This window comes from Neolamprologus multifasciatus, chromosome 3 (assembly GCF_963576455.1).
Source record: "Neolamprologus multifasciatus chromosome 3, fNeoMul1.2, whole genome shotgun sequence".
In the NCBI taxonomy this organism is placed as follows: Eukaryota; Metazoa; Chordata; class Actinopteri; order Cichliformes; family Cichlidae; genus Neolamprologus; species Neolamprologus multifasciatus.
Genome location: NC_140441.1, coordinates 10,149,784 through 10,175,577, shown reverse-complemented (window position 1 = coordinate 10,175,577; position 25,794 = coordinate 10,149,784). Strand labels below are relative to the sequence as shown.

At 41.3% G+C, this 25,794-nt stretch overlaps 2 protein-coding genes across 2 annotated transcripts in view; both read left to right on the top strand.

Moving 5' to 3' along the window:
* The window catches only part of LOC146521506 (V-set domain containing T-cell activation inhibitor 1-like), a 216,209-nt gene that overhangs the window by 23,055 nt on the left and 167,360 nt on the right, over positions 1-25,794 (top strand). The window lies entirely within an intron of this gene.
* Positions 114-9,389, top strand: LOC146521514 (interferon-induced protein with tetratricopeptide repeats 5-like). The gene is made up of 10 exons (XM_085155023.1): positions 114-271; positions 496-672; positions 2,642-2,831; positions 2,913-3,104; positions 3,594-3,821; positions 4,565-4,706; positions 4,786-4,912; positions 4,999-5,140; positions 8,297-8,344; positions 8,927-9,389. Exons 1-10 carry the CDS (start codon positions 267-269, stop codon positions 9,122-9,124), a joined length of 1,449 nt encoding a protein of 482 aa, XP_085011149.1. The 5' UTR covers positions 114-266; the 3' UTR covers positions 9,125-9,389.

Sequence of the window (25,794 nt, the reverse complement as noted above, 5' to 3'; positions counted from 1 at the left end):
AGGAGGAAAGCTTTCCGACAAGAAGGCTGGGCTTTCTGTTTCATATGAGAGGTACATGAAGGCACCACAAGGGGACGTTAGGTTTCGTTTCTGCATCTCAGCTGAGAGCGTCTCCAAAGATCACTGATCAGCCATTGATCTGTAAATGATTGATCTGAGGTCAGCGTTTCTCACTGATCGACCACTCAGTGACCGATCAGTCAGTAATCGTTTCTTCATCTTCATCGGTGTGTACTCTGAGGAAGAGGAGGACTGTTTCCTGTAACATGACGTGAGTTCGCATTAGCTTCACAGCTGATTTCCGACTTTCGAAAACCACCCCAAATACTACAAATATTGGTACTACTACTACTAGGCGAGGTGGTAGAAGTACTAGTGTTAAAAATACTCCAGTAAAAGCTGAAGTACGGATTAAAGTAAAAAAAACAAAAACAAAGTGCAGTCTCTGAAATGCAAAGGTAACTTGGTTTGTTTTTCTTTGTGATCCTCTTAAAGTGAAGGTAGCAGCGCTCTGCTCAGGAGGCTGCAGCAGCTGCAGTGTCACTTCACCTGGGATCTGAAGAAGGACGTGGACCTGAAGAACCTCAGCACTCGACTACAGGACCACATAAAACTGCAGCTCGGCCAGCGCGGGGCAGTGGCTCGATCATACAGCTTCTTGGCTTATGTCAGGTACAGTTTCCACAGCAGTGGGCAAAATTACTTCTGGGTAATTCAACTAATTTAACTACTGGCGAGATGCAAATGCCAGCAACATAGCAACAGGCTGATCTTGTCGGTGGGTAGATAGATAGATGGGTAGATAGATAGATGGGTAGATGGGTGGGTAGGTGGGTAGATAGATAGATGGGTGGGTAGATAGATGGGTGGGTAGATAGATAGATGGGTGGGTAGATAGATGGGTAGATGGGTGGGTAGATAGATGGGTGGCTAGGTGAGTAGATGGGTAGGTGGGTAGATAGGTGGGTGGGTAGATAGATGGGTAGGTGGGTAGATAGATGGGTAGATGGGTGGGTAGATAGATGGGTAGATGGGTGGGTAGATAGATGGGTGGCTAGGTGAGTAGATGGGTAGGTGGGTAGATAGGTGGGTGGGTAGGTGGGTAGGTGGGTAGAGAGATGGGTGGGTAGATAGATGGGTAGGTGGGTAGATAGATAGATGGGTGGGTAGGTGGGTGGGTGGGTAGATAGATGGGTGGGTAGGTGAGTAGATAGATAGATGGGTGGGTAGGTGGGTAGATAGATAGATGGGTGGGTAGGTGGGTAGATAGATAGATGGGTAGATAGATAGATGGGTGGGTAGATAGATGGGTGGGTAGATAGATAGATGGGTGGGTAGATAGATGGGTAGATGGGTGGGTAGATAGATGGGTGGCTAGGTGAGTAGATAGGTGGGTGGGTAGATAGATGGGTAGGTGGGTAGATAGATGGGTAGATGGGTGGGTAGATAGATGGGTGGCTAGGTGAGTAGATGGGTAGGTGGGTAGATAGGTAGGTGGGTAGGTGGGTAGAGAGATGGGTGGGTAGATAGATGGGTGGGTAGATAGATGGGTAGGTGGGTAGATAGATAGATGGGTGGGTAGGTGGGTGGGTGGGTAGATAGATGGGTGGGTAGGTGGGTAGATAGATGGGTGGGTAGGTGAGTAGATAGATAGATGGGTGGGTAGGTGGGTAGATAGATAGATGGGTGGGTAGGTGGGTAGATAGATGGGTGGGTAGGTGGGTAGATAGATGGGTGGGTAGATAGATGGGTAGGTGGGTAGGTGGGTGGGTGGGTGGGTAGATAGATAGATAGATAGATAGATAGATAGATAGATAGATAGATAGATAGATAGATAGATAGATAGATAGAGTGGTTGTCCATGATGGAAAGCAGTTTGTTCAGTGACCTGTGACCCTCTATGTCTCAAACACCTCCAGATTCTAACCAATGATGTTTCCACTCTTACGGATTAGTTTGTTGATCCTGCTCCATCTCTGGCACTGATGATCGTGTTGATGAACCTAGTCACAGTTTATTTTTCCTCTGGAGGTCAATCTCCAGTTTTGTCTTGCTGACATTCAAAGAGAGGTGATTTATTATGGACCGCTTTACAAAGTTCCTCACAAGCTCCCTGTACTCCACAATACACCCAACCCCTGTAGTGTCATCAGAGAACTTCTGCAGGTAGCATGTTTAACTGTTACACTGGACGTCTGAAGAGCACAAGGTAAACAGGAATGGTGATAGGACCGCCCCCTCTGGTGCCCCAGTATTACTAACCACCACAACAGACAAACTGAGACCTCTCTGACAGATAGTCAGCACTCCAGGAGACAGTAGAAGTGGTGATCCATGATATGAACTGATCTCAAACAGTATGGATTGTATCAGTCAGTTGTTGTGGCTGAACTTCCTGACAGTACCCACCTATCCTGTATGTTAATATAAATCCGCCTCCTAAAACTTGTTTGCACTGATTATTTTGGTGGAAATGCAGGTAGAGTATTTATCTGATGCTCGGGTCTAGAACCTTAGCTAAATGTCAACAAATAAAGACCTGCTGCAGGACTGTTATTGAAGACCAGGCCAGGTGTAGATATCTGAAGTATGATTCCAGAAAAACATGATTTAATTATAAGCATGTGTTGATGGTCCTCAGGTATCTTCAGGATCAACGAGAGGAAGCGCTGTCACTTTTAAACCAATCAGAGGAGACCATCAGGGAGCGTCACGGTGATGAGAGTGAGAGGCGGCTCATTGTGACGTATGGAGACATGGCTTGGCTGAAATATCATGCTGGAGACTTTGCACAGTCACAAAGCTACTGTCAGAAAGTCGAGGACATGCTGGTATGTACACCAATCAGATCAAATGTTATCGATCACATGCTTCTGAACCTCTGACTGCAGCTGAACCTTCTCTCTCTGCAGGTGAAGTATCCTACTGGTTCATCAGCAAGTCTCCTTCCAGAGGTCTACGGAGAACAAGCCTGGACCTACCTCAAGTTGTCAAAATCTTACTACTTAAAAGCCGTTGACAGTTTTCGTAAAGCACTTGAGATACAGACTGATGACATTGAGTGGAATGCCGGTTACGCCATCGCCCTCTTTCGAACAGAAGAGGTCAGTTTTATAAGTCTGATTTCAGTTAATTAATTTATTATGTTTATATTGTTCTAAAACAAACTGGGGGGCGATCGTGGCTCAAGAGTTGGGAGTTCGCCTTGTAATCTGAAGGTTGCCGGTTCGAGCCCCGGCTTGGACAGTCTCGGTCGTTGTGTCCTTGGGCAAGACACTTCACCCGTTGCCTACTGGTGGTGGTCAGAGGGCCCGGTGGCGCCAGTGTCCGGCAGCCTCGCCTCTGTCAGTGCGCCCCAGGGTGGCTGTGGTTACATTGTAGCTTACCATCACCAGTGTGTGTGTGTGAATGGGTGGATGACTGGATATGTAAAGCGCTTTGGGGTCCTTAGGGACTAGTAAAGCGCTATATAAATACAGGCCATTTACCATTTAAAAAACAGCCAAATCATCAGTTTCTAAAAAAACCCCAGCAATTCATTGGGGTGTAGTTCTCGGCAGTTCACAGTAGACTAACCAGTTTCTCATCTGCAGTGGGTTTTAGAAAACTTACAGGAAACTGAGGAGCCTCCATCCATCAAACAGCTTCACTTTGCCCTGGAGCTCAACCCCGACGATGCTGTTCTGCAGTCCATGCTGGCCGTGAAGCTCGGAGCCTATAAGAAATACGAAGAGGCTGAGTGTCTGCTGAAGAAAGCACTGAAAACTGATCCTGATAACCCTCATGTCAGCCGCTACGTAGGAAAATACTTCCGTAATCATGTAGGTCTGAATTTGGATATTGTAAATGCTTACTACTCATGCAGCCACAGATAATGTGATTCTTCCAGGGTCATGTAATATAAGAGTCAGTGCACAGGTCCATGAAGATCTTTTATTTAATGATGGTAAAGCATGCACCCTGACCCTACATTAGCTCCAAAGAAGGCTGTCAAAGATGTGCAGCTCTGTACATTTTAGCTTCCACAGAGTTTTTAGATTATCTGTGATTGTTGTTAAAAGACTAACTCAGACTAAGACTAATCTAACTAAGATTAGTTAGATTAGTCTAAACTAACTAAGACTAATCTGCCTTTTCTTAAATGAGCCATGCTGGTTGGGCTGGGTTTCCATTTCTCTAATTCTGATCTGTTTCTGTCCTTTTATCTGTAGTTTCACCTTCTTGAATTCTCCTGATTCAGAAATAGTAAAATCTGTATTATTTATTCTGACCAGTGACCTGAATCAGGCTTGAGACTGAAATGACAGATTATTAAAGTTTGTTATGCTTAATTTAGTGGTTCTGAGTTCCGTCCTTCAGTGAAGACAGAGGAAGTTAATGTTTCCACTAAATTGTTAGATTAGATTAGATTAGATTAGTTTAGATTAGATGAAACTTTATTAATCCCTCGGGTCGGTTCCTCTGGGAGATTCAGTAATTGTTGAGGTGCTTCTTCCAGGATTGAGGCATTCTTCTTTAGTTTTTTACTAATTTTTGTAAAAATGACCATTAAATGTTGTTTCAGCATCAACTGGACGAGTCTATTGATATGTTGGAGCGAGCGTTGAAGAGGACCACCCAGTCATCTTTCATCCACCACCAGCTGGCGCTGTGCTACAAGAAGAAGAAGATTGCTGAGCAGAGCCGCAAGCCCTTCAGCAACCAAAGTACGCTCAAACATACTGCAAGCCTAAAGGTCCAGTTATCCCCAAACTCAGAGATAAACCATGATTTCTGGCTCCACAGGAGAGGTGCGGAACTGGAGGCGTAGTTGTATTCGTGAATTTGAAATGGCTGTTAAGATAAAGCCGTCCTTTCATCTCGCATGGGCTGACCTGGCACTGCTGTATGCAGAGGAAAGGAATTTAAGAAGGTACTCCTCTGTGGAAAGCAGCAGTGACTCCTGTTTTTTACTGGGTGCAAGTTTGTCATCATCATGATCATCTCTTTGTTTCTCAGGGCAGAGGAGATTTTCCAGCAGTGCTTGTTGAAGTTACCAGAGTGTGATGAAAGCCTTTCTCAAGCTATCCATCAGCGCTATGGTGACTTTCATTACCATCACAAAAGAAATGAAGCTCAAGCCATCGTTCACTACACCAAGGTTGGTTAAGAGGTGCAAAGCAATCGATCGAAATACGATTAAAACTAGCATTAATTGAAACGTGAATCACAGGACCTCAAAACTCTGTCACATGACCAGCACAGAGCCCTAAAGGGCAAAACATGTCCCAGAATAAAGCAGTGGACACAGCAGCTGTACTGGTTTGTTGTTGTAGAGAGAGAGCTGAGCTTGAAGTTGACTCTGTTTATTTACTGATCAGTCCACCTTCACATGTAGCCACGAGTTGTGGGGAGCGACTGAAAGAATAAGATAAACGATCCTAGCAGCAGGAACGACCCTCCTCTGAAGGGTGTCCAGGGCTTAGCCTTAGAGGTGGGGTGAGGAGTTTTATCATACTGGAGGAGCTCAGAGTAGAGCTGCTACTCTTTCACCTGGATGTCTCCTAGGTGTTTGAAGCATGCGTTACACGAGAATGTCCTCATTTTTCCAGCACACTCTGGAAAGATTATAATTCTCGGCTGTCTTGGGAATCTTTGGTGTCCCTTCCAAGAAAGTTGTATCAAAAGAGATCTGGAGAAAACTTCTGTCTTTTTGCTAAAAGGTAGTAGATGTATGCACTAAGTTGAAAAAAAATCTACATCCAAAATCCACATAAGTCACGTATCATTTTACTAAATGAGTAAAAAGTCCCTGCAGTAGCTCGTCTTAATGGAAGCACTGGACAATGGATGATGGAGGTGGAGCTGCCAGGCATGGAAAAGAATCCATGCCTTAAATCTCATGTTTAAGGTAGGGACCACAACTCAGTGTCTGAGTGTCTAAGGCCATGTCCACACTAATACCATCCATCCATCCATCCATCCATCTTCATCCGCTTTATCCAAGGCCGGGTCGCGGGGGCAGCAGCCTAAGCAAAGAGGCCCAGACCTCCCTCTCCCCAGCCACCTCCTCCAGCTTATCCGGGGGAACACCAAGGCGTTCCCAGGCCAGCCGAGAGATATAATCTCTCCCGCGTGTCCTGGGTCTGCCCCGGGGCCTCCTCCCGGTGGGACATGCCTGGAACACCTCACCCAGGAGGCGCCCAGGGGGCATCCTTGTCAGATGCCCGAACCACCACAGCTGGCTCCTTTCAATGTGGAGCAGCAGCGGCTCTACTCTGAGCCCCTCCTGGATGACTGAACTTCTCACCCTATCTCTAAGGGAGAGGCCAGCCACCCTTCGGAGGAAGCTCATTTCCGCCGCTTGTATCCGCGATCTCGTCTTTTCGGTCACTACCCACAGCTCGTGGCCATAGGTGAGGGTAGGGACGTAGATCGACCGGTAAATTGAGAGCTTCGCTTTTACACTCAGCTCCCTCTTCACCACGACGGACCGGTGCAGCGTCCGCATTACTGCAGCTGCAGCCCCAATCCGTCTGTCGATCTCCGGCTCCCTTCTCCCATCACTCACGAACAAGACCCCAAGATACTTGAACTCCTCCACTTGGGGCAGGAACTCATCCCCGACCCGGAGTGGGCACTCCACCCTTTTCCGGCTGAGAACCACGGCCTCAGATTTGGAGGTGCTGATCCTCATTCCCGCTGCTTCACACTCGGCTGCGAACCGCTCCAGTGCGAGCTGGAGGCCCTCACCCGATGAAGCCAACAGAACCACATCATCCGCAAAAATCAGAGATGAGATTCTGAGGCCACCAAAGTGAAAGCCCTCCGCCACTTGGCTGCACCTAGAAATCCTGTCCATAAAAATTATGAACAGAACCGGTGACAAAGGGTGACCCACCGGGAACGAGTCCGACTTATTGCCGGCAATGCGAACCAAGCTCTTGCAATGGTTGTATAAGGATCGAATGGTCCGTAGCAATGGGCCAGACACCCCATACTCCCGCAACACCTCCCACTGGACACCCCGAGGGACACGGTCGAATGCCTTCTCCAAGTCCACAAAACACATGTAGACTGGTTGGGCAAACTCCCGTGCACCCTCAAGTATCCTCGAGAGGATAAAGAGCTGGTCCAGTGTTCCGCGACCAGGACGAAAACCGCATTGTTTCTCCTGTATCCGAGGTTCGACTAGCGGACGAACTCTCCTTTCCAGCATAACTGGCATAACTTTTCCAGTGAGGCTAACAAGTGTGATCCCCAATAGCTGGAACAAACCCTCTGGTTCCTGAAGATGGGAACCACCACCCAGTCCAGAGGTACTGTACCTGATCTCCACACAACATTGTAGATGCAGGTCAACCAAGACAGCCCTGAAAAAGTCATCCCCGACCCGGAGTGGGCACTCCACCCTTTTCCGGCTTTTTCCACACTAATACGTTTTCTTTTAAAAACGCATCTTTTTCTCCCTGTTTTGGCCATCCATCTTCACTGTAAGCTTTTTTTTCTGATAGCTTTTCTTCAAAATCTTTAATTCTCACTCGCTTTTGCAAGTTTGGGCTTTTGTGTTTCTCGCAGCAACAACTCCACCTCATTGTTAGTCCATTTAAAAGACTTTGTGCTTTGCCTCAACATTTTGCACGATGTTTCAAAGAGCTGGAATGCAAATAAACAGCAGACAGAAATGAGGCAGGTCGAATCGTCTTGTGTTTTTGGCCATTTCATTGTGGACGCCCAATCTGTGAAAATGACTGAAAACGATAGTGTGGACGCAGAGCGTTTTCAGAAGAAAACACCATTTTCAAATCTATCCGGGCCAGTGTGGACGTTGCCTAAATGAGTCTCACAGGCCTGAATGTGCGCTTGACGCCATCTATAATTCTTAACTTGTTTGATCTGCCGATCACCACAAACAAGCACAAGCAGAAATTCTGGACTTTTAACTGTGTTTTCAGTGTTACAGTTTTTACTACTGATAAAAACCTCCCTTATGGCCATTCACACAAAGTAATTAGGTACTAAACAATGAAACGCTCCTATTACAGATTTGCCTCTTTGTCACAGGTCCTTTTCTTTCATCATGTAGGAAAACAGTTAAATACGTTTCACTGATCCGGCCCACTTACGATTAAAGTGGGCTACGATTAAAGTTTGACACCCCTGCTGTACAATAAGAATTCAGGCTAAATGAGCCCAAATCCAGAGGGCCACATGGCAGTAAACAATCAGAACATACACCCTCACACTTGAATGTTATTAATGACCAATCAGTTATATCTGTGTTATTAATCTGCCTCCTCTTGTGTCCTGTCTGCAGGGTCTCCTGATACCACTGAAGAAATATGAGAAGAAAGTCTGTGCTAAGGTGAGCGCTAAAGGTTATGTGATTAAAGTCTAATCAGTGGCTTATGGTCAAAATGTGCAGAGACCAAGTCTCCAGTCTGCTGCACCTCTGGACCATTTTCATTAGCAGGACGTGAAGTCAGAGGGAGGCTAATCTGTCAGGTGGAAGATGATTTTAGACTCCTTCCTTTGCAGAAAACTATGTGATATTTGATTTGTCCATCAAAAGATTACTTCTTTATCTCTGTGTAGGGCCAAAATTCACTAACACAAACAAGGTGTTTGCGCGTATTTGGAGAAACCTCCCACCTGTTGAACCGGCTGTAATCTGATAAAGCACACTCACTGTTTCCACACATTGTCTCAACACAGTACTGAGGGAGTGGGGTCTGGATCGTTTCCACAGCTGTCCTTTCTCATACTTGCCAACCAGCTTGAATCAGTCCTGTTCTGTGGTTTAAGGCTGGGAGCTGCTGTACTCATGTCTTCAGTTAGACATTAAATATTTTTTTAATCCTGGTCTGAGAAAGTCACTGAAAATGAAAGTCAGTTACTTTAAATCCACAGAAATTCATCTTTCTTTGTTCCTCCATCTTTCCTGCAGAAACTCAAGAAGATCGCTGAGAGACGTCTGTCAAGGAATCCGGGTGATGACGAGGCTCTCGCTCTGCTGGGTCAGGTGGCCAGAGCTGAGGGCAACAGGAAGGAAGCTGCTGAGTTTTATGAGAAAGCTCTGAACTGTGACAAGGACAATGAAGAGTACCTGTCTGCTCTGTGCGAGCTGCGCCTGGAGCTGCAGTGATCATCCTCTGATTAATCAGGATCAATGCACCGCTGTTACATCATACTTCAGCCCGCTGAATGTGGACTTGATCCATGTGCTTTCAGAACTGCACAACCTTAACAAATGGGCCCTTCATACCTTTCTGTTAGGTATTAAATTATAAACCATGAAGAAGTTTATGTCCAGGTCTCTGCTCAGATACACTTTTACATATTAATTTAAACTGTTACAAAGAAAACCATTTCTGTTGATTTTAATAAAAATGAAGCTAGCAGGGTTCAAATTTGAGTAAGCGGGTCAAAGATTGTAGATTAACACATAAAATCTCAGATCACTTTTCAGGTTCACATATTTTCTGTGTTTTTACATGTCTGTAATGTTTGTTATATGCTTGTAACAGCAGGTCAGTGCTAGCATCACAAGCAGCTGTGGGATGTGATGTCATCATAAAAAAGAGATTTCAGGGTCATGAGAGTCATTTTCTATTTTAAATAATATTTTCATCTTTTACCTTTAACAGAAAATGTGTACAGGCAGAGGTCACTGTGACTCTGGATCTACAGCTGATGCTCGGCATCTTCCAGATGTTCCAGCTGTGCTTCACATTAAGAAATGAAACCTTTTCTAACTTTATTTAAACACGTCCATGTGAACAAGGCTCTGCAGCTTACCTGTGAGCCACCTTCTCACAGGGGTTACACTCACACATCATCACATCATTTAGGACACTTAAAGCTTCAGTTCACCTGAACCTTACCTGGACGACTGAGCATGTGTGAACACAGGATACACGAGTGTTACATTATTATAAATTTTTATTTATTTTATCAACTTTTCTTCTGACGATGCTGTCTGTGTTGAGCGCTCAGTGAATCTGTGTTCGACTACTCCGCCTAGGCTGCACTGTCGAGTGCAGATCCACTGAGCGCAGCGCAAGCTAGCAATACAGAAGCTAAGCTCGAAATTGAACCTCCCCCACCCTCATTCAGATCTGGCCTTTGGAACTATCTTGGTTTTCATGTGACGTATGGCCCTGAAGGTAAGCGCGTCATGGACAAAAGTAAAACAGTATGTTGGATGTGCCAGCAATGCTCAATTACATGGGTGGGAACTAGTGTGTTAGCGCAGTTAGCTCGTTAACGTGTTGACGCCGTCCAGTCCCATGCACGCGGTAACTCGTTAACGGAGATTTGCTGCATTATGGCGTTAATGTCATTTTAACGAGATTAACGCTGACAGCACTAGTGGGAACACAACGAATATAACTGCACATTTACTCGGACATCATCCTAGTGCAAAGACAAGTGGAAGCAGACAAAAACAAGCAGGCATGCTACAAACGTTACCCGAGTCATTTAGACAGCCGTTAGCACATGATTCTCCTTATGGGGACCTGATATGTTTAATATGCTGCTGAGAATATAGCCCAGAAGAAGCGTATAGTATAGCTTTTATTTTGGAAAGAGACATTTCTCTGTAATAAACTCTCTTTTCCAAAGATGAGTGATTTCTCCATCAGATAGATTTATTTTTTTATTACTTTGTTGTTTCAGCAACATTAAATTTAAAAACTGTACTTTTGAGTTAAAATATATATTTATAATTTTAATAAATGACAAATTAAAAAGGCATGAACTTTTTTTTGTATCGAAAAAATATCGAACCGTGACACCAAAGTATCGAACCGAACCGTGAATTTTGTGTATCGTTGAACCCCTACTGAGTACAATTACCTCAGTTTTGTCTGAATTAAGAAGCAGAGAGTTATATTTTTAAAAACCTGAATAATCTTTATTTTCATAATTTCAGACCAGACCAGTTTAACAAAGATGGTGGCAGTGGTACACATTCAAAAGACAAATAAAATTAACAACCAAAGAAAACTCAAGTTTTGTCACATTTTGTAAATACACATTTTGTAACACTTTTTGAAAAAATTGGCAAAATGAAATATTGAAAAACAAAACAAAACACTTTGGTAACACAAAGGTAGACAGCCACAGTCCACCATTTGGACTCTGAGAGCATTGCCCTTTGCTGTCAGCAGTTACATTACTCAAAGTGTTCACTGACAGATCGATTAATATGAGTGTCCCAACACTGCAGTGAAAATGAAACAACCTAATTTTTACTACATAAAAGAGAAAGACATCATGAAATTTGCAGATGACACCACCATCATCGGCTGCATTTCTGATGGAGATGAGGCCGCATACAGTGCTAAGGTGAGAGCCCCGACATCAACTTGCTGCTTAACATCAGCAAAACCAAGGAGCTCATTGTGGATTACAGGAGACTGCAGAGAGGAGGCCGCACCTCCATCCACATCGAAGGAGCAGAGGTGGAGAGACTCAGCTGCTTCAGATTCCTGGGCATCAACATCAGCGAGGATCTGAGCTGGTCACACCATGTTTACCCCTGATCTATGAAACTTGTTGATTTACCTTCTCATTCTTCTTTTTTTCATGCTATTACAGCTTCATTTACATCTTGTTGACCTTTTGCTCTGAGCTTATGTTGAATCCTGAACTAATAAGCAAATACTAAGAGCGCCGAGGAGCGAGTACAGTATGTATCCAGATTTGAAATTCAAATGAGAGGTTTTATTCAGAGAGATCTGCCACTGATTTGATTAACTTCACCTTTAGGAATTATTTCTTTCCTGAACCTTCTTAAAGTATCATAAGGAGTAATTTCATGGCATTAAACAAATCAAGAAAATCTGCATATTCAAATAGTTCACAATCGTCCTCCTCTGAGCTCACTGGGTCATTTCCCCCGACTTTACAAAGAAACATCATGGAGGAAGTAAAGAGTCTTTTTTACTGCTCTGACTGAGCTGCTTAATAATGTGATGCTGGATGTTGTAAATGTGTGGCCGAACTACAAAATCCTCAAGATGGACTAGAAAAAGATCATCTTAGATACTTAAAAACCTGCTAATGTTTTGTTTTATGCACAAAATCACTACTTTACCAACTTGGATTTTATTTTAAAGGCTTGTTTATTTCTGATGAATCATATTTACATCATAGTTTACACATGTGGTTGTTTTTTTTAACTTACCCTGCTGTGTAATAGGTCATATTGACTGCCACGCACATATTTCCACTTCACTTCAGAAACTACTTTGAGTAAAAAAAGCAGGACCATTGAGTGTAGAAAACTATTAAATAGTCATTGGACTGCACCATCTTACTCTAACTCCTCCCAGTCCAGTCAAACTAGACTTTTTATCAGTAGGGGTTTCCCTGGTAATTTTGCAGGATACGCACAATTCAAGCACTCCTTTACATTTTTAGATGTGGTTATATTTGGAGTATACTGAAGACCTGTAAAATGGAACAAGTGCACCACCTGTGTCCCACCACGGATGATGGAGGAGGGTTAATTTTGCGATATGTTGAGTTTAAACTATATTCAGTGTCACTTTTTATATTTTATCTTTTCCTGCTCTAGATCACAGGGCTACCTTTAAGACACGCGAAGCAAAACCTGATTAAAAAGTAAACAAGGAAGCTTTGATCGTATTTTGCCACACATGGCTCGAGACATTACTCATTTCTGAAGTCAGACCCACCCTTTCTCGCATCCTTTACTCTCACCACTCACAGTTGGCTTTTTATACGATGCTCGTGTGTCGTTTATAATCTGGCAGTGGGTACTCGAGCTGTCCACAGCAAGGAATAATCTCTGGTTAACAGCCATGCTCAGAAAGGGCTTTGATGTTTTGTTGAGGCAGAGAAAGGATGACCATGAATAATGTGTTTATCATTAAACTGCTCTGGACTCTATTGTTTTCCCATCTGCTGCTGGTTTATGGCCATGAAGGTAAGAAGTGAAAATATTCACATGTTTGCATATGTGATACATTCAGTGTTCCACTTTAACGGTTATAATGTTACCTGGGGATAACTGTTTGGATATCAACACACATACAGCAATTATTTACATCTGTATGTTTTATAGACAACATTATATATATATATATATATATATATATATATTAGGGGTGCAACGATACACAAAATTCACGGTTCGGTTCGGTTCGATACTTTGGTGTCACGGTTCGATATTTTTTCGATACAAAAAAAATGTTCATGCCTTTTTATTAATTTGTCATTTATTAAATTTTCACGGCACATTCTGCACCACATCTCTGTGCGTTCATCATTTGTTTGAAGCCAGCTCACCTCCTGCAACCACTTTTCCGAGAATACGCGCTTCTTTTGTGGTTCGGACTCCTTCTGACATTTCTTTGGAGGTGGAGGAACATCACAGTAATTGCTTAAAGGAGCTTCTTCGACATCTTTAAGAGCTCTGTCTGTCCTCCTCCAGAAAATCTTAAGTACGCAAACACGCGTTGCAACTTCTTATCTTGTGCGGGTTTTTATTTTGACAGCGAATGCGCACCTGCGGACCACTTATGTGCAGCCCTGGTTATTTAGCTCGTCATATTGCAGCCACAAAAATTCTTTTGTCCATGAAACCATAAAGCTGCTCTTTCTTTTTGCCTTATAGTCTGATTTGTCATAACGTTTCCGTTTTGTGGTAAGCTTTTCTTTGGCTGTCACTTCTTCACCCTGACCTGTCTTATTTGGCTCAGCAGAACTAAAATATATATCCTGCTGCTTTTACACACGCACTAACATAACGCTCAGCGATTCTCTGCGCGATCAACCTCTCACATGTTTAAGCTGCAGGAGATTTCACTTGTCATGTTTGCATAGTAAGCTAACGATTGATAAGACGATGTCAGAGGAATTGGTGCGCAAATTATCATCACTCACCAATCAGTACTGTCGCTCTCTATACACAGTTCACGCGATTGCAAAGTGAAAGCAAAAAACAAGCGCAAATTCAAACGCGATTTCAGTATGTCACATATTGACAGTGGCCGATGCCAATGACATAATTACCCAGATACATTTCCGAAAGAATGCAAAAGCATTGACATATATTTTTCCTTCCTACGATAGGCCGACGGGCAGGGCAGAGATAGATTTTGGTAGCCCGACTGGAAAAAAGCCCCAGGACGTCGGGCTAGCGATTTTGCGAGCCCTGTATCTGATTGAGGAATCACTCATCTTTGGAAAAGAGAGTTTATTATGGAGAAATGTCTCTTTCCAAAATAAAAGCTATACTATACGCTTCTTCTGGGCTATATTCTTAGCAGCATATTAAACATATCAGGTCCCCATAAGGAGAATCATGTGCTAACGGCTGTCTAAATGACTCGGGTAACGTTTGTAGCATGCCTGCTTGTTTTTGTCTGCTTCCACTTGTCTTTGCACTAGGATGATGTCCGAGTAAATGTGCAGTCATATTGGTTGTGTTCCCACTAGTGCTGTCAGCGTTAATCTGAAATGACATTAACGTCACAACACGGCAAATCTCCATTAACGAGCTACCGCGGATCACCTCATGAGTGGGGCTGGAAGACGTCAACACATTAACGAGCTAACTGCGCTAACACACTAGTTCCCACCAATTGAGCATTGCTGGCACATCCAACATACTGTTTTACTTTTGTCCATGACTCGCTTACCTTCAGGGTCATACATCACATGAAAACCAAAATAGTTCCAAACGCCAGATCTGAATGAGGGTGGGGGAGGTTCAATTTGCCATGTTGCAACTAGCCTAGCTTCTGTCTCGCTAGCTTGCCCTGCGCTCAGTGAATCTGTGTTCGACTACGCCGCCTAGGCTGCACTGTCGAGCGCAGATCCACTGAGCGCTCAACACAGACAGCATCGTCAGAAGGAAAGTTGATAAAATAAATTAAAAATGTTGTATCGTTCGATACATATGCGTACCGAACCGAAAGCACTGTATCGAACGGTTCGATATCGATACGAGTATCGTTGCACCCCTAATATATATATATATATATATATATATATATATATATATATATATATATAGGGTTACTTTTGCACATGCTGTCCACATCAAGGAATAATCTCTGGTAGTGACGGGCAGCTGAACCAATCAAGTCAAAATAGAAGATGATAAATGCACATCGGCCCTCTCGATGGGAAATTTGAGTATTAAAAAAATAACAAGACAGAGCAGTCGACCGAGATAAAGTATTGTGCAAGAAGGAATTTTCTTGTACAATGTGGATCGCAACAAACTGTAGACCTATTAATATGGTTGACAACACACGCTTTACATAGCTTTCGTTCCTCTTTTCAAGGACTTGAATTACCTCCCCAAGAGTGACACAGAGAGAGATAAATGTTTACAGAGTTTTTTGTTAACATGAATGTTCAAGATGTTCAATAAACATGTTAAGTGCGTATATCTTCCCTTTTTTCTTGAGTCTATTTATTATTATCTTTCTCATGCAAAATGAAATGCGATTAATATAGAATAAAAATGAATGATATTTAATCATTGTTAATCAAAATTAATCCATAGCAACCTTGTGATGAATCTGATAAAAAAAAAAAAAAAAACTTTAATTGTTTGACAGCACTAATAGATCTTATATATTAGTGTATACTTACCTGTTAGTGTATAGGTTGTTTAAAAAAATTGTATTTCACAGTAGAGAACCTGTGTTAAAAGATTGAAGAAAACTCTTCAAATTTTCTTTGAATTTAAGCATACATTCTTTTTGTGTTTATTCTCCATTTACTTCATTGTATTGCATTAATGTTACAAGCTTAGTAAAATGTTGAAAAATGTAATTGCAACCAGGCTGTTGATAAGTAATTGCAATTAATAATAATTAATTATTATTATTAATTAATCAATTAATCATTAATAATGATTAATTACAGAAAATGATGTGATTGATTTCTTTTTTTAACCATCGTCATATATATATATGTATATATATATATATATATATATATATATATATATATATATATATGTATATATATATATATATATATGTATATACATATATATATATATATATATATATGTATATATATATATATATGTATATATACATATATATATATATATATATGTATATATGTATATATATATGTATATATGTATATATATATGTATATATATACATATATACATATATATATACATATATATATATGTATATATATATATATATATATATATATATATATATATATGTATATATATATATATGTATATATATATATATATATATACATATATATAATACATATATATATGTATTATATATATATATATAATACATATATATATATATATATATATATATATATACATATATATATGTGTATATATATATATATATATATATATATATATATATACATATATACATATATATATGTATTTTATATATATATATATATATATATCTTGTGGTCTCTATCTGTAGTACAATCCTGCTGATCAGTTGATCGGTGCTGTTGAAATTAATAATTGCATGGTGACTGTTTTTTTTTTCTTTTTTTGCCTCTTTCAGACCATAAAATCATCACATCTTCGTCTGGACAGAAAAACGTCACTCTGACATGTCGAGCTCCAGACAACAAAAACATAGTTGTGAAGTGGACCAGAGCTGACATGAAATCAGAATATGTGCTTTTGTACCGAGATGAAGTGTTTGTGCCAGATGACCAGCATCCATCTTTTACAAACCGGGTGGATCTGCAGGACAGACAGATGAAGGATGGAGACATGTCTTTGATTCTGAACAATGTGACGACTGCTGATAGTGGAACATACGAGTGTTATGTCGTCCAGAATCGGAGAGGCAGTTTGAAGCTCATCAACATCGTCAGCCTGAGTGTTGATCCTCCAGGTGAGTGAGTAGAGTTGAGTGTGTGTGTGATCATGTGTGGGGTGTCATCTTGCTATGCAGATGACACCCAGCTCTATCTGTCCATGAAGCCAGATAAAACACACCAATTAGTTAAATTGCAGGAATGTCTTAAAGACATAAAGACCTGGATGGACGCTAACTTTCTGCTTCTAAATTCAGATCAAACTGAGGCAGTACAGAGCACTCGCACTGAGAGTGAGAGATCTGAGACTCGCGCCCTGCCACTGCCCTGGTCTTCATTTATATATATCAGTGGGCGCATTTGTTCATTACATTGGGATGTGGATTCGTGTGTGTGTGTGTGTGTGTGTGCGTGCGTGCGTGTATGGGGTCAGAGTGTGACCCCGTGAAGACTTCCCTAAACCTGCTGGTCTGGAAGTCCAGCAGTTCATCTAAACAAAAGGCACTTAGAGTAAAACAGACATAGATACGTTTATCCTATCATAAAACAATAAAAGAAGGTATACCCTTTCCCACGCTCCCAGGATGTCGGGGTGGGTGTAAAAGCCAGAGCACTCAGAAGAGGAGTGAACGCACCCCCCTCTTCATGCTACACAGACCTCCTAGGATGAGACATTCTTTCAAATGCCATCAACTATATACTTCTAAACACAAGTGATTACATGCAGTATTCTACCATAAGTAAACTTATATTAGTAGATTAGTAGATTATACTGTCCACTAAGTATAATTTCCCTTGACAAGAGTGATGCTGAAAAACTAGTTCATGCATTTATTACTTCTAGGCTGTACTGTATTGGGCTACAGTGTGTCATTGTGAAACAAGTTTGGTTGGGGGTGTGCCACAGGATATTTTTAATCTATAAAATGTGTCACGACTCGAAAAAGGTTGAAAAACACTCTTCTATGGAACCAGCTTCCAGTTTGGATTCGGGAGACAGACACCATCTCTACTTTTAAGATTAGGCTTAAAACTTTCCTTTTTGCTAAAGCATATAGTTAGGGCTGGACCAGGTGACCCTGAATCCTCCCTTAGTTATGCTGCAATAGACGTAGGCTGCTGGGGGATTCCCATGATGCATTGAGGTTTTACTTGCCAGTCAATTTATCACTCACTATGTATTAATAGACCTCTCTGCTGAATCATACTTGTTATTAACAGTGTTGGGAAGGTTACTTTTAAAATGTATTCCACTACAGATTACAGAATACATGCCCCAAAATGTATTTTGTTATGTATTCTGTTACGTTACTCAATGAGTGTAACATGTTCTGAATACTGTGGATTACTTAATGTATTATCAAGCTTTTTACAACTACATGAATCTACTATTGCTGTGTGATTTATTACTATTACTGAAGGTTATTTGCCATACCAATACCAACTAGATTTTTAAATCTTAATATAAAATGAGTAACAGTAGGGTGGACATTAGGTAAGGCTGCATCTTTTGCAGCGATCTCGTATTGAAAACTATTCTGTGTGTATATAAAACGGGTTCACGGCTCTGAACCGTAGTAAAGGGACCTCTGGCTAATACGGTGGGTTCTGTGTCGGCTCGTAGCCGAAAACTAGCTTTACTTTGTTGTCTGGGTCAACTTTGCTAGCGAGAGACAGAGAGAGGCGTTGAAAGGCTGCTCCAACAGAACTTATTGTTTTTGGAGGAAAACACGAACACGGTGTACAGTCGAGTCTTAATAGCTTACTTACAACTGGGCTCGTCAGGCACTCTTCTTGGCTGCAGTGGTTATTATTATATTTACAGGCTTCCAGCTCCCGTTTTTGCTCGATGACAGCTCGTACTTTTCCTTTTTCTCCCTCCCTCGCTCACAGACACATAACGTGTATGGCAGTCCATTCTCCCTGCAGCACGGACTACACTGCCCATCAGGCTACAGTCTTTGGGGCGATGCCTGTAACTCTCTGCCTATTGCCTTCATATTAAATCATTTTTTGAATGTTTTTTAAAAATATTTTTTCACGTCATTATGCTCGCCGCTATTGGAGGTGACATGGGTCGCCAGATTGAGACACAGAGCCTCTTAATGCGTGTGGAAACAAAAAATAGAGAGGGCACAGCCTAACATATGAAACAGGAAAATACCGCCGTGTAATCCATTTATTTCAACAAAGTAACTGTATTCTGAATACCACCTTTTAAAACTGTAACTGTAACGGAATACAGTTACTCATATTTTGTATTTTAAATACGTAATGGCAGTACTCTGTTACTCCCCAACACTGGTTATTAATCTCTGTCTCTCTTCCACAGCATGTCTTTATCCTGTCTTCCTTCTCTCACCCCAACCGGTCGCAGCAGATGGCCGCCCCTCCCTGAGCCTGGTTCTGCTGGAGGTTTCTTCCTGTTAAAAGGGAGTTTTTCCTTCCCACTGTCGCCAAAGTGCTGCTCAAAGGGGGTCATATGATTGTTGAGTTTTTCTCTGAATGTATGTATTATGTATTATTGTAGGGTCTACCTTACAATATAAAGCACCTTGATGCGACTGTTGTTGATTTGGCGCTATATATATATATATAAAATTTAATCGAATTGATCAGAGGTGAAGCTGCTTCCTGGTTGTTGATGTTTGTTTCTAAAGATGTTGTTGATGAGACTTTGTAGAAAGCAGCTGGTCTGAGTTAGGGGTGGGTTTCAATAATCAATTTTCTGATTAAAACCGATTTTAGCTTTAATAATGCAATATCGATTCATTAACATCCTGAATCGATTTTTAAATATAAATGTATTTTGCCAGAAACGCCAGATTAACGCTCACAAAAAAAATTCAAAAACCACCAAACAGCTAAAACAGTGAATAAGAGCAGGTAAACTGATTCCGCACAAAGACGTAAACACAGAACGTGCACGCATCCAACACGTTACGCATCAAAATCAATGAGATGTCGACTTTCTCACCCGACGACACGTACGCAGACATGCCATTTTTGTTTTTTTGGGGGTTTCTTGTGCGCTAGATTCTGATGCTGCAGGTTTCATCAATCTTCATTCAAAATTGACTGAACCAGCAGTAGACAAGAAGATTCAAATTAAGCTTCACATAAACATCTCATGAATTCCCTCTTGCTTTTGCTGTTTTGTTTCCACCACGATAAAATTACACTTCATGCTCTCTCTCTCTATATATACTTCAAGAACAGTTTCCCATCTCAAATCTCTGTTATATGCATTATTCGCTTGCTTATTGCGCATCAGTCTACTGTTGTTTAAAACGCTGTCGGCGGCTGTTTTTGTTTGTTTGTTTGTCTTTTGTTGTGTTTTGTTTAAAAAATGACCTCCGACAAGAAAGCCTAATTTCTGCTGGTTAATGCTTCACGATTTAAGATTCTTTATTTGTCACGTGCACAGTTATACGAATACAACATGCAGTGAAATGTGTCGGGAGGGGGGTCACAGCCCTGCAGCAGCGTTCTGCTACGGATCACTCTCTGAAGAGCTTTTTGGTCCTTCTACTGCAGAATATTTTAAGGTTATCTGCTATAATAAGCCAGAGCAGGAAAATCTCCTTTTTGTTTTTCTGTGTTTTATCCTCAGTTACTTTGACACAAAGGCATCTGCTGTGATGCTTACACCTCTGATCAAGTCTCACAAGTGTCAGTGCTAATAAATGATCAGAATTATATTTCTCACTGTCTTCCCCGATTCAAATCGAATCGAAATCGTGGATCGAATCAAATTGGGGGTCTCGTGAATAGCAATTAAATCACAATACCCAGCCTAGTCTGAGTGATGTGATCAGCTGACATCCACACCTTTTTCTTACCTGCAGATCAAGCTGGAGGACACACAGAGGTTGGAGAGAAGAAGGATGAAGTCAGAAGAGGACGTCCTGGACTGATAGCTGGTGTGATAGTTTTTGGTGTGATGGTTGCTTTGGTGATCTTTATAACACTAAAAACCAGTCTGAAACAAAACTCTTTGCAGTGTTTTTACTGACTAATCAGAGTTTCCTGTAGCATCATTCTGTACAGACATGTCTCAGTGTTCCTCTAAACTCTGCTGTAAACATGAATAAACTGGACAGAAACACACAGGTTTTTCTCCTTTGTTACCAAGTGTTTTGTAAAAATAAAATCGCAATGTCTGCCTTTGTGAGTGTGTGGATGTGAACCTATCTGAGAAATTATGTTCAACCGTAATCACCACAGTACACAAAGAGTGAGAAAAACTATCAAAATATCAACCTGACCTACAGACACAGAGAATGAGAATTTTCCCTTATTGTTTCCCTACATACACAGGATTAGAATCTTACTACTTTTAGATTTTGTTTTAGTAAAGAGGAAGCTCACGAATGTGGTTTCAACAGAGTGAGTGAAGTGTGGCAGAGTTTCGAGTTTCAAGCCACAAACTGTCCCTTGATAGCACCAGCAAGATTACAGGAAGAGACCAGGCTGAGCTGTTTCATCTTTCTTTAAAGTAACAGAATATCAAGATAAAAAAATTTACCGTATCCGCCAGCCGGGACAAACACAATTTTTTACATCTTAGTGAGGGCAATGAAGTGACATAATGCTTTCCCTAGCCCCTTACCCTAACCGTAATCATCAGCAATGAATGCCTAACCGTAACAATAACCTAATTATAACCCTAACCATTAAAATAAAAACGAAAATTTGTGCCCACACTAAAAAGACAAATCAGTCAGAGGTACAGGGCCTGTTGTAATCAGTGCTCTGTGGTGGTCTTTTATACTGATTTGACTTGCACTCATATTTTTAGCCATAGTAGCTGTAAAGATGGTACTCACATGACTTATGCTCCTTTGACAGCTGCAGGTGGTAATCCCCCCCCCCCCCCCCCCCCTTTGGAGAAGAACAAAATAAACAGTTTAAACTTACAACATGAGTAGAAGTAATTTCATGATATTGAACAGACCAGAATATGAAACGATCTGCATGCTGAAAGTAGTTTATAAATTCTCTCCTCTGACTTCAGCTAAACACTTTTCTCAGCTAAACACTTTTCAGCGTATCAATCTGCTTGATAGTGGTCTCTTTATGTGATGTGAAGTGATGTTGGATGTTGCTGAAACATCTACAAACTATCTGAAAGTGCACCACGAAAGGCTCCTCTTAGATACTTCACCCAACGAGTTCTTACAATGGTGTTTTCTGCAGCTCATATAAACTTTTTCAACTTTTTTAAACAAAAAAGCTATTACTGGGATTACAAAAATAAACACTCGTGTTTTCTCTTCATGCTAATCCACCTTAATATCTGCTGCAATGTTAACAACACGTCTGGACTTCTTGAAGTTTCTTGAAGATGTTTCACCTCGCTTCTTTTCAAGCTCCGTAGACTATAATGACCTGGATGACTGAGAACTTTCAGACAAATATAACAACGCCAGAGCTGAGAATAGATGGAGTTACACTGCTATGCTCTCCACTTTAACCATTTTATCTCATTTAGCTCATAATCTTTGTTAAACTCACACCACAAACTGCTTCACAGAGAAAGACATAATATGAGGAAGATCTGAAAGTAACACCTCTGAGTTTCACAAACTGTGGAATGTTTGAAACTTTCCAGAATATTAACAGGTTCCGCTATAATATCCAGTATGCAGAGTTGATTTGCATTACAGTTTTTCTCCATTGGTTTGGCTCATTTCTTTAAACAGAAATTACATTCTCAAAATAACATGGACAAACCTCCAAACCTCTTGGCAAATGTTCACAACAGAATGGCATTTCTCATTCATTTTATCAAATGGCAAATGCCTTAGTACATGTCTCAATTGTCTCAGTGCATCTTTGCAAATGATTAAGTACAAGTAGCCTACAGTTATACAGTTAGCCCACATTTAGCACATTTTCCAAATGAATAGATCTTGTAGATCTAAACTTATTAGTTGATTCTCAGTCTAATGATCATTCCCTCCAAAACATGTCAGCATGATTTCATTGTATAAGTACTCGCATGCACAACCGTCTGTTCAATTGTCAAAATTGGTCAAGAACATAATACCATGAATACCATATATGAATTTCTTTGAATATTTGATAAACTGATGACAGTCATTGACAGTCAGGTCAAACTAGGTGTCACACACAGGTGTGTTCCATGATTGTGTGCTGCCAAACACAGATATATAGAGCTTGACCAGAGCCAGTCCGATCTCTGAACATGGATAGACAAGGCCAAGCAAACGGACAAGGGGAAGTTCTTCCTCAAGGAAGAGGAGGACGAAGAAGAAGAAGAAGAGGAGGACTGAGAGGAATAGGTGCTGTGCTGTCCCAAATGAAATTCGAGCCACAATTATAGACCATGTCATAAACCATGGCCTCACAATGGCAGAGGCAGGTCGTCGAGTGCAGCCTAATGTGCCTTGCTCTACAGTCTCCTCCATCATCCAAACCTTTCGCAGGGAAAACAGGTATGTACTCTATGTAATCTATGATGGAATTATATGTTGTATAGGACAGGGCACTGTGCGTGAGGCAAAAAATGTATAACTTACTGTAGAGATTTTGTGTGCATCTGCCTACAGTAGTAGGTCTATACTAGCAGGTGGAGAGGACTAGTGGAATGTTTTGATACTAAATATGACAAGAAATATATTGAACAAATTACTGTAAACTATGGAATTACATAATTTATACAGTTTAGAGAAGTATTCCAGTCACTGTGCAGCGGGAGAATGAGTACAGCGAACACTGAATAAGTCCATGTTTTTTGATTTTGTGTTCATACAATTTACTACTGTAATGTACATTTTCTTTTTACATATGTATGAAACTTTCTTTGCGTGTGAATAATAAATGGTTATCATTTCCTTGGTAGTGTGAGTGCAATCTGTGATGTCAAACCTTGGAGGCTACTCTTTTCTGTTGCATATTGTTGGTCCTCTGCCATAGTGACAAAACATCTAAACATTTTGTATGGCAGTACTCACACAATGCCAAAGGGACGATGCATTTTGGGGGCACTGACTCTTCAGATTAGAAAGAAATGTAGTTTTGACACATGAGTGAACTGTTTTAGGGGAGATATGAGCTTTTGCAGGTGGACCATGTTGTTGTGATCAACCATCCAGGTTTATTTTGACAGAAGCACCAAGAATGATGAGAATGTCCGATCTGTGTCGAGAAATGAGCCAAAGCTATTGAGAAGGATCTTTGGCATTTTGGAGACACTGACTGTTTAAATGAGAAAGGGATTTAGATTGAAGCCTGCGTGAACAGTTTTGGAAGAGATATGAGCTTTTGCAGGTGAGCTATAGTGTTGTGCTAAACTGTAAGAGTGTTTTGCCAAATGATCTTAGAGTTTTGAGAATGTAATTTCTGTTTAAAGAAATGAGCCAAACCAATGGAGAAAAACTGTAATCTGTGGTTGATTTCCACCTCATGTGGTTGCAAAGTGCTGGGCAAGTTACAAACGTGTACGAGTCCTGTCAGTTCAGTGCCACATAAAAAACAAACAGTCGCACAGTAACACAGACTACAGTGTGTTTCAGATAAACAGCTTCCATGATCACATCAGTAGTAATACACCTGCACTTTTTTTGCCCCCCCCCCCCCCCCCCCCCCCCCCCCTCACCCCCCCTCACCCCCTCACCCCACCCCACACCTCCCACCCCACACCTCCCAGACATTGAGGAAACAGGACCTCCAGACTAGGTGTCTTTTGTCTCTTCGAGAACTCTGGGAAGTAGCTTGGGGAGTGTGAACCTTAAGGTGTGAAGCAGTTGTGTACTGAGGCTAGACTAATTTTATAAATCTGACAATATCTCAGCTTGCTGCGATGCATGCAATTTATTTTGAAAACGGCACAAGTGGGAATTTCTTCCGAATGGGTAATGTCGGCATGTTCACAAGCGTTTTATTTAATTTAACTAGTTTTCTTTCCAGGGTTGATGCGATCATTTTATTTAAAAATCGGGATTTCGCAATGTTGAACTAAGGCAAACCTGTCTAGACAAATGGTAGGGGGTGGGGTGTAGTAAGGTTGATGGTGGGAAACAGGACCTCCAGACTAGGTGTCTTTTGTCTCTTCGAGAACTCTGGGAAGTAGCTTGGGGAGTGTGAACCTTAAGGTGTGAAGCAGTTGTGTACTGAGGCTAGACTAATTTTATAAATCTGACAATATCTCAGCTTGCTGCGATGCATGCAATTTATTTTGAAAACGGCACAAGTGGGAATTTCTTCCGAATGGGTAATGTCGGCATGTTCACAAGCGTTTTATTTAATTTAACTAGTTTTCTTTCCAGGGTTGATGCGATCATTTTATTTAAAAATCGGGATTTCGCAATGTTGAACTAAGGCAAACCTGTCTAGACAAATGGTAGGGGGTGGGGTGTAGTAAGGTTGATGGTGGGAAACAGGACCTCCAGACTAGGTGTCTTTTGTCTCTTCGAGAACTCTGGGAAGTAGCTTGGGGAGTGTGAACCTTAAGGTGTGAAGCAGTTGTGTACTGAGGCTAGACTAATTTTATAAACCTGACAATATCTCAGCTTGCTGCGATACATGCAATTTATTTTGAAAACGGCACAAGTGGGAATTTCTTCCGAATGGGTAATGTCGGCATGTTCACAAGCGTTTTATTTAATTTAACTAGTTTTCTTTCCAGGGTTGATGCGATCATTTTATTTAAAAATCGGGATTTCGCAATGTTGAACTAAGGCAAACCTGTCTAGACAAATGGTAGGGGGGAGGGTGGGGTGTAGTAAGGTTGATGGTGGGAAACAGGACCTCCAGACTAGGTGTCTTTTGTCTCTTCGAGAACTCTGGGAAGTAGCATGGGAGTGTGAACCTTAAGGTGTGAAGCAGTTGTGTACTGGCATTGTTCCTGGAGAAGGTATTTAACCGAGACCTATGCGAAGCTCAGGGTGAACTCAGCATTCGTCGCGACAACATCACTTTCTTTGAGACCATCAAAACTATCATCGTTCTTTATAACATGGACATCTT

Coding starts and splice junctions, on each gene's coding strand:
- LOC146521514 (XM_085155023.1), top strand. Junction 3,105..3,593: donor CCCTCTTTCGAACAGAAGAG/GTCAGTTTTATA, acceptor TCTCATCTGCAG/TGGGTTTTAGAAAACTTACA. Junction 3,822..4,564: donor GAAAATACTTCCGTAATCAT/GTAGGTCTGAAT, acceptor ATGTTGTTTCAG/CATCAACTGGACGAGTCTAT.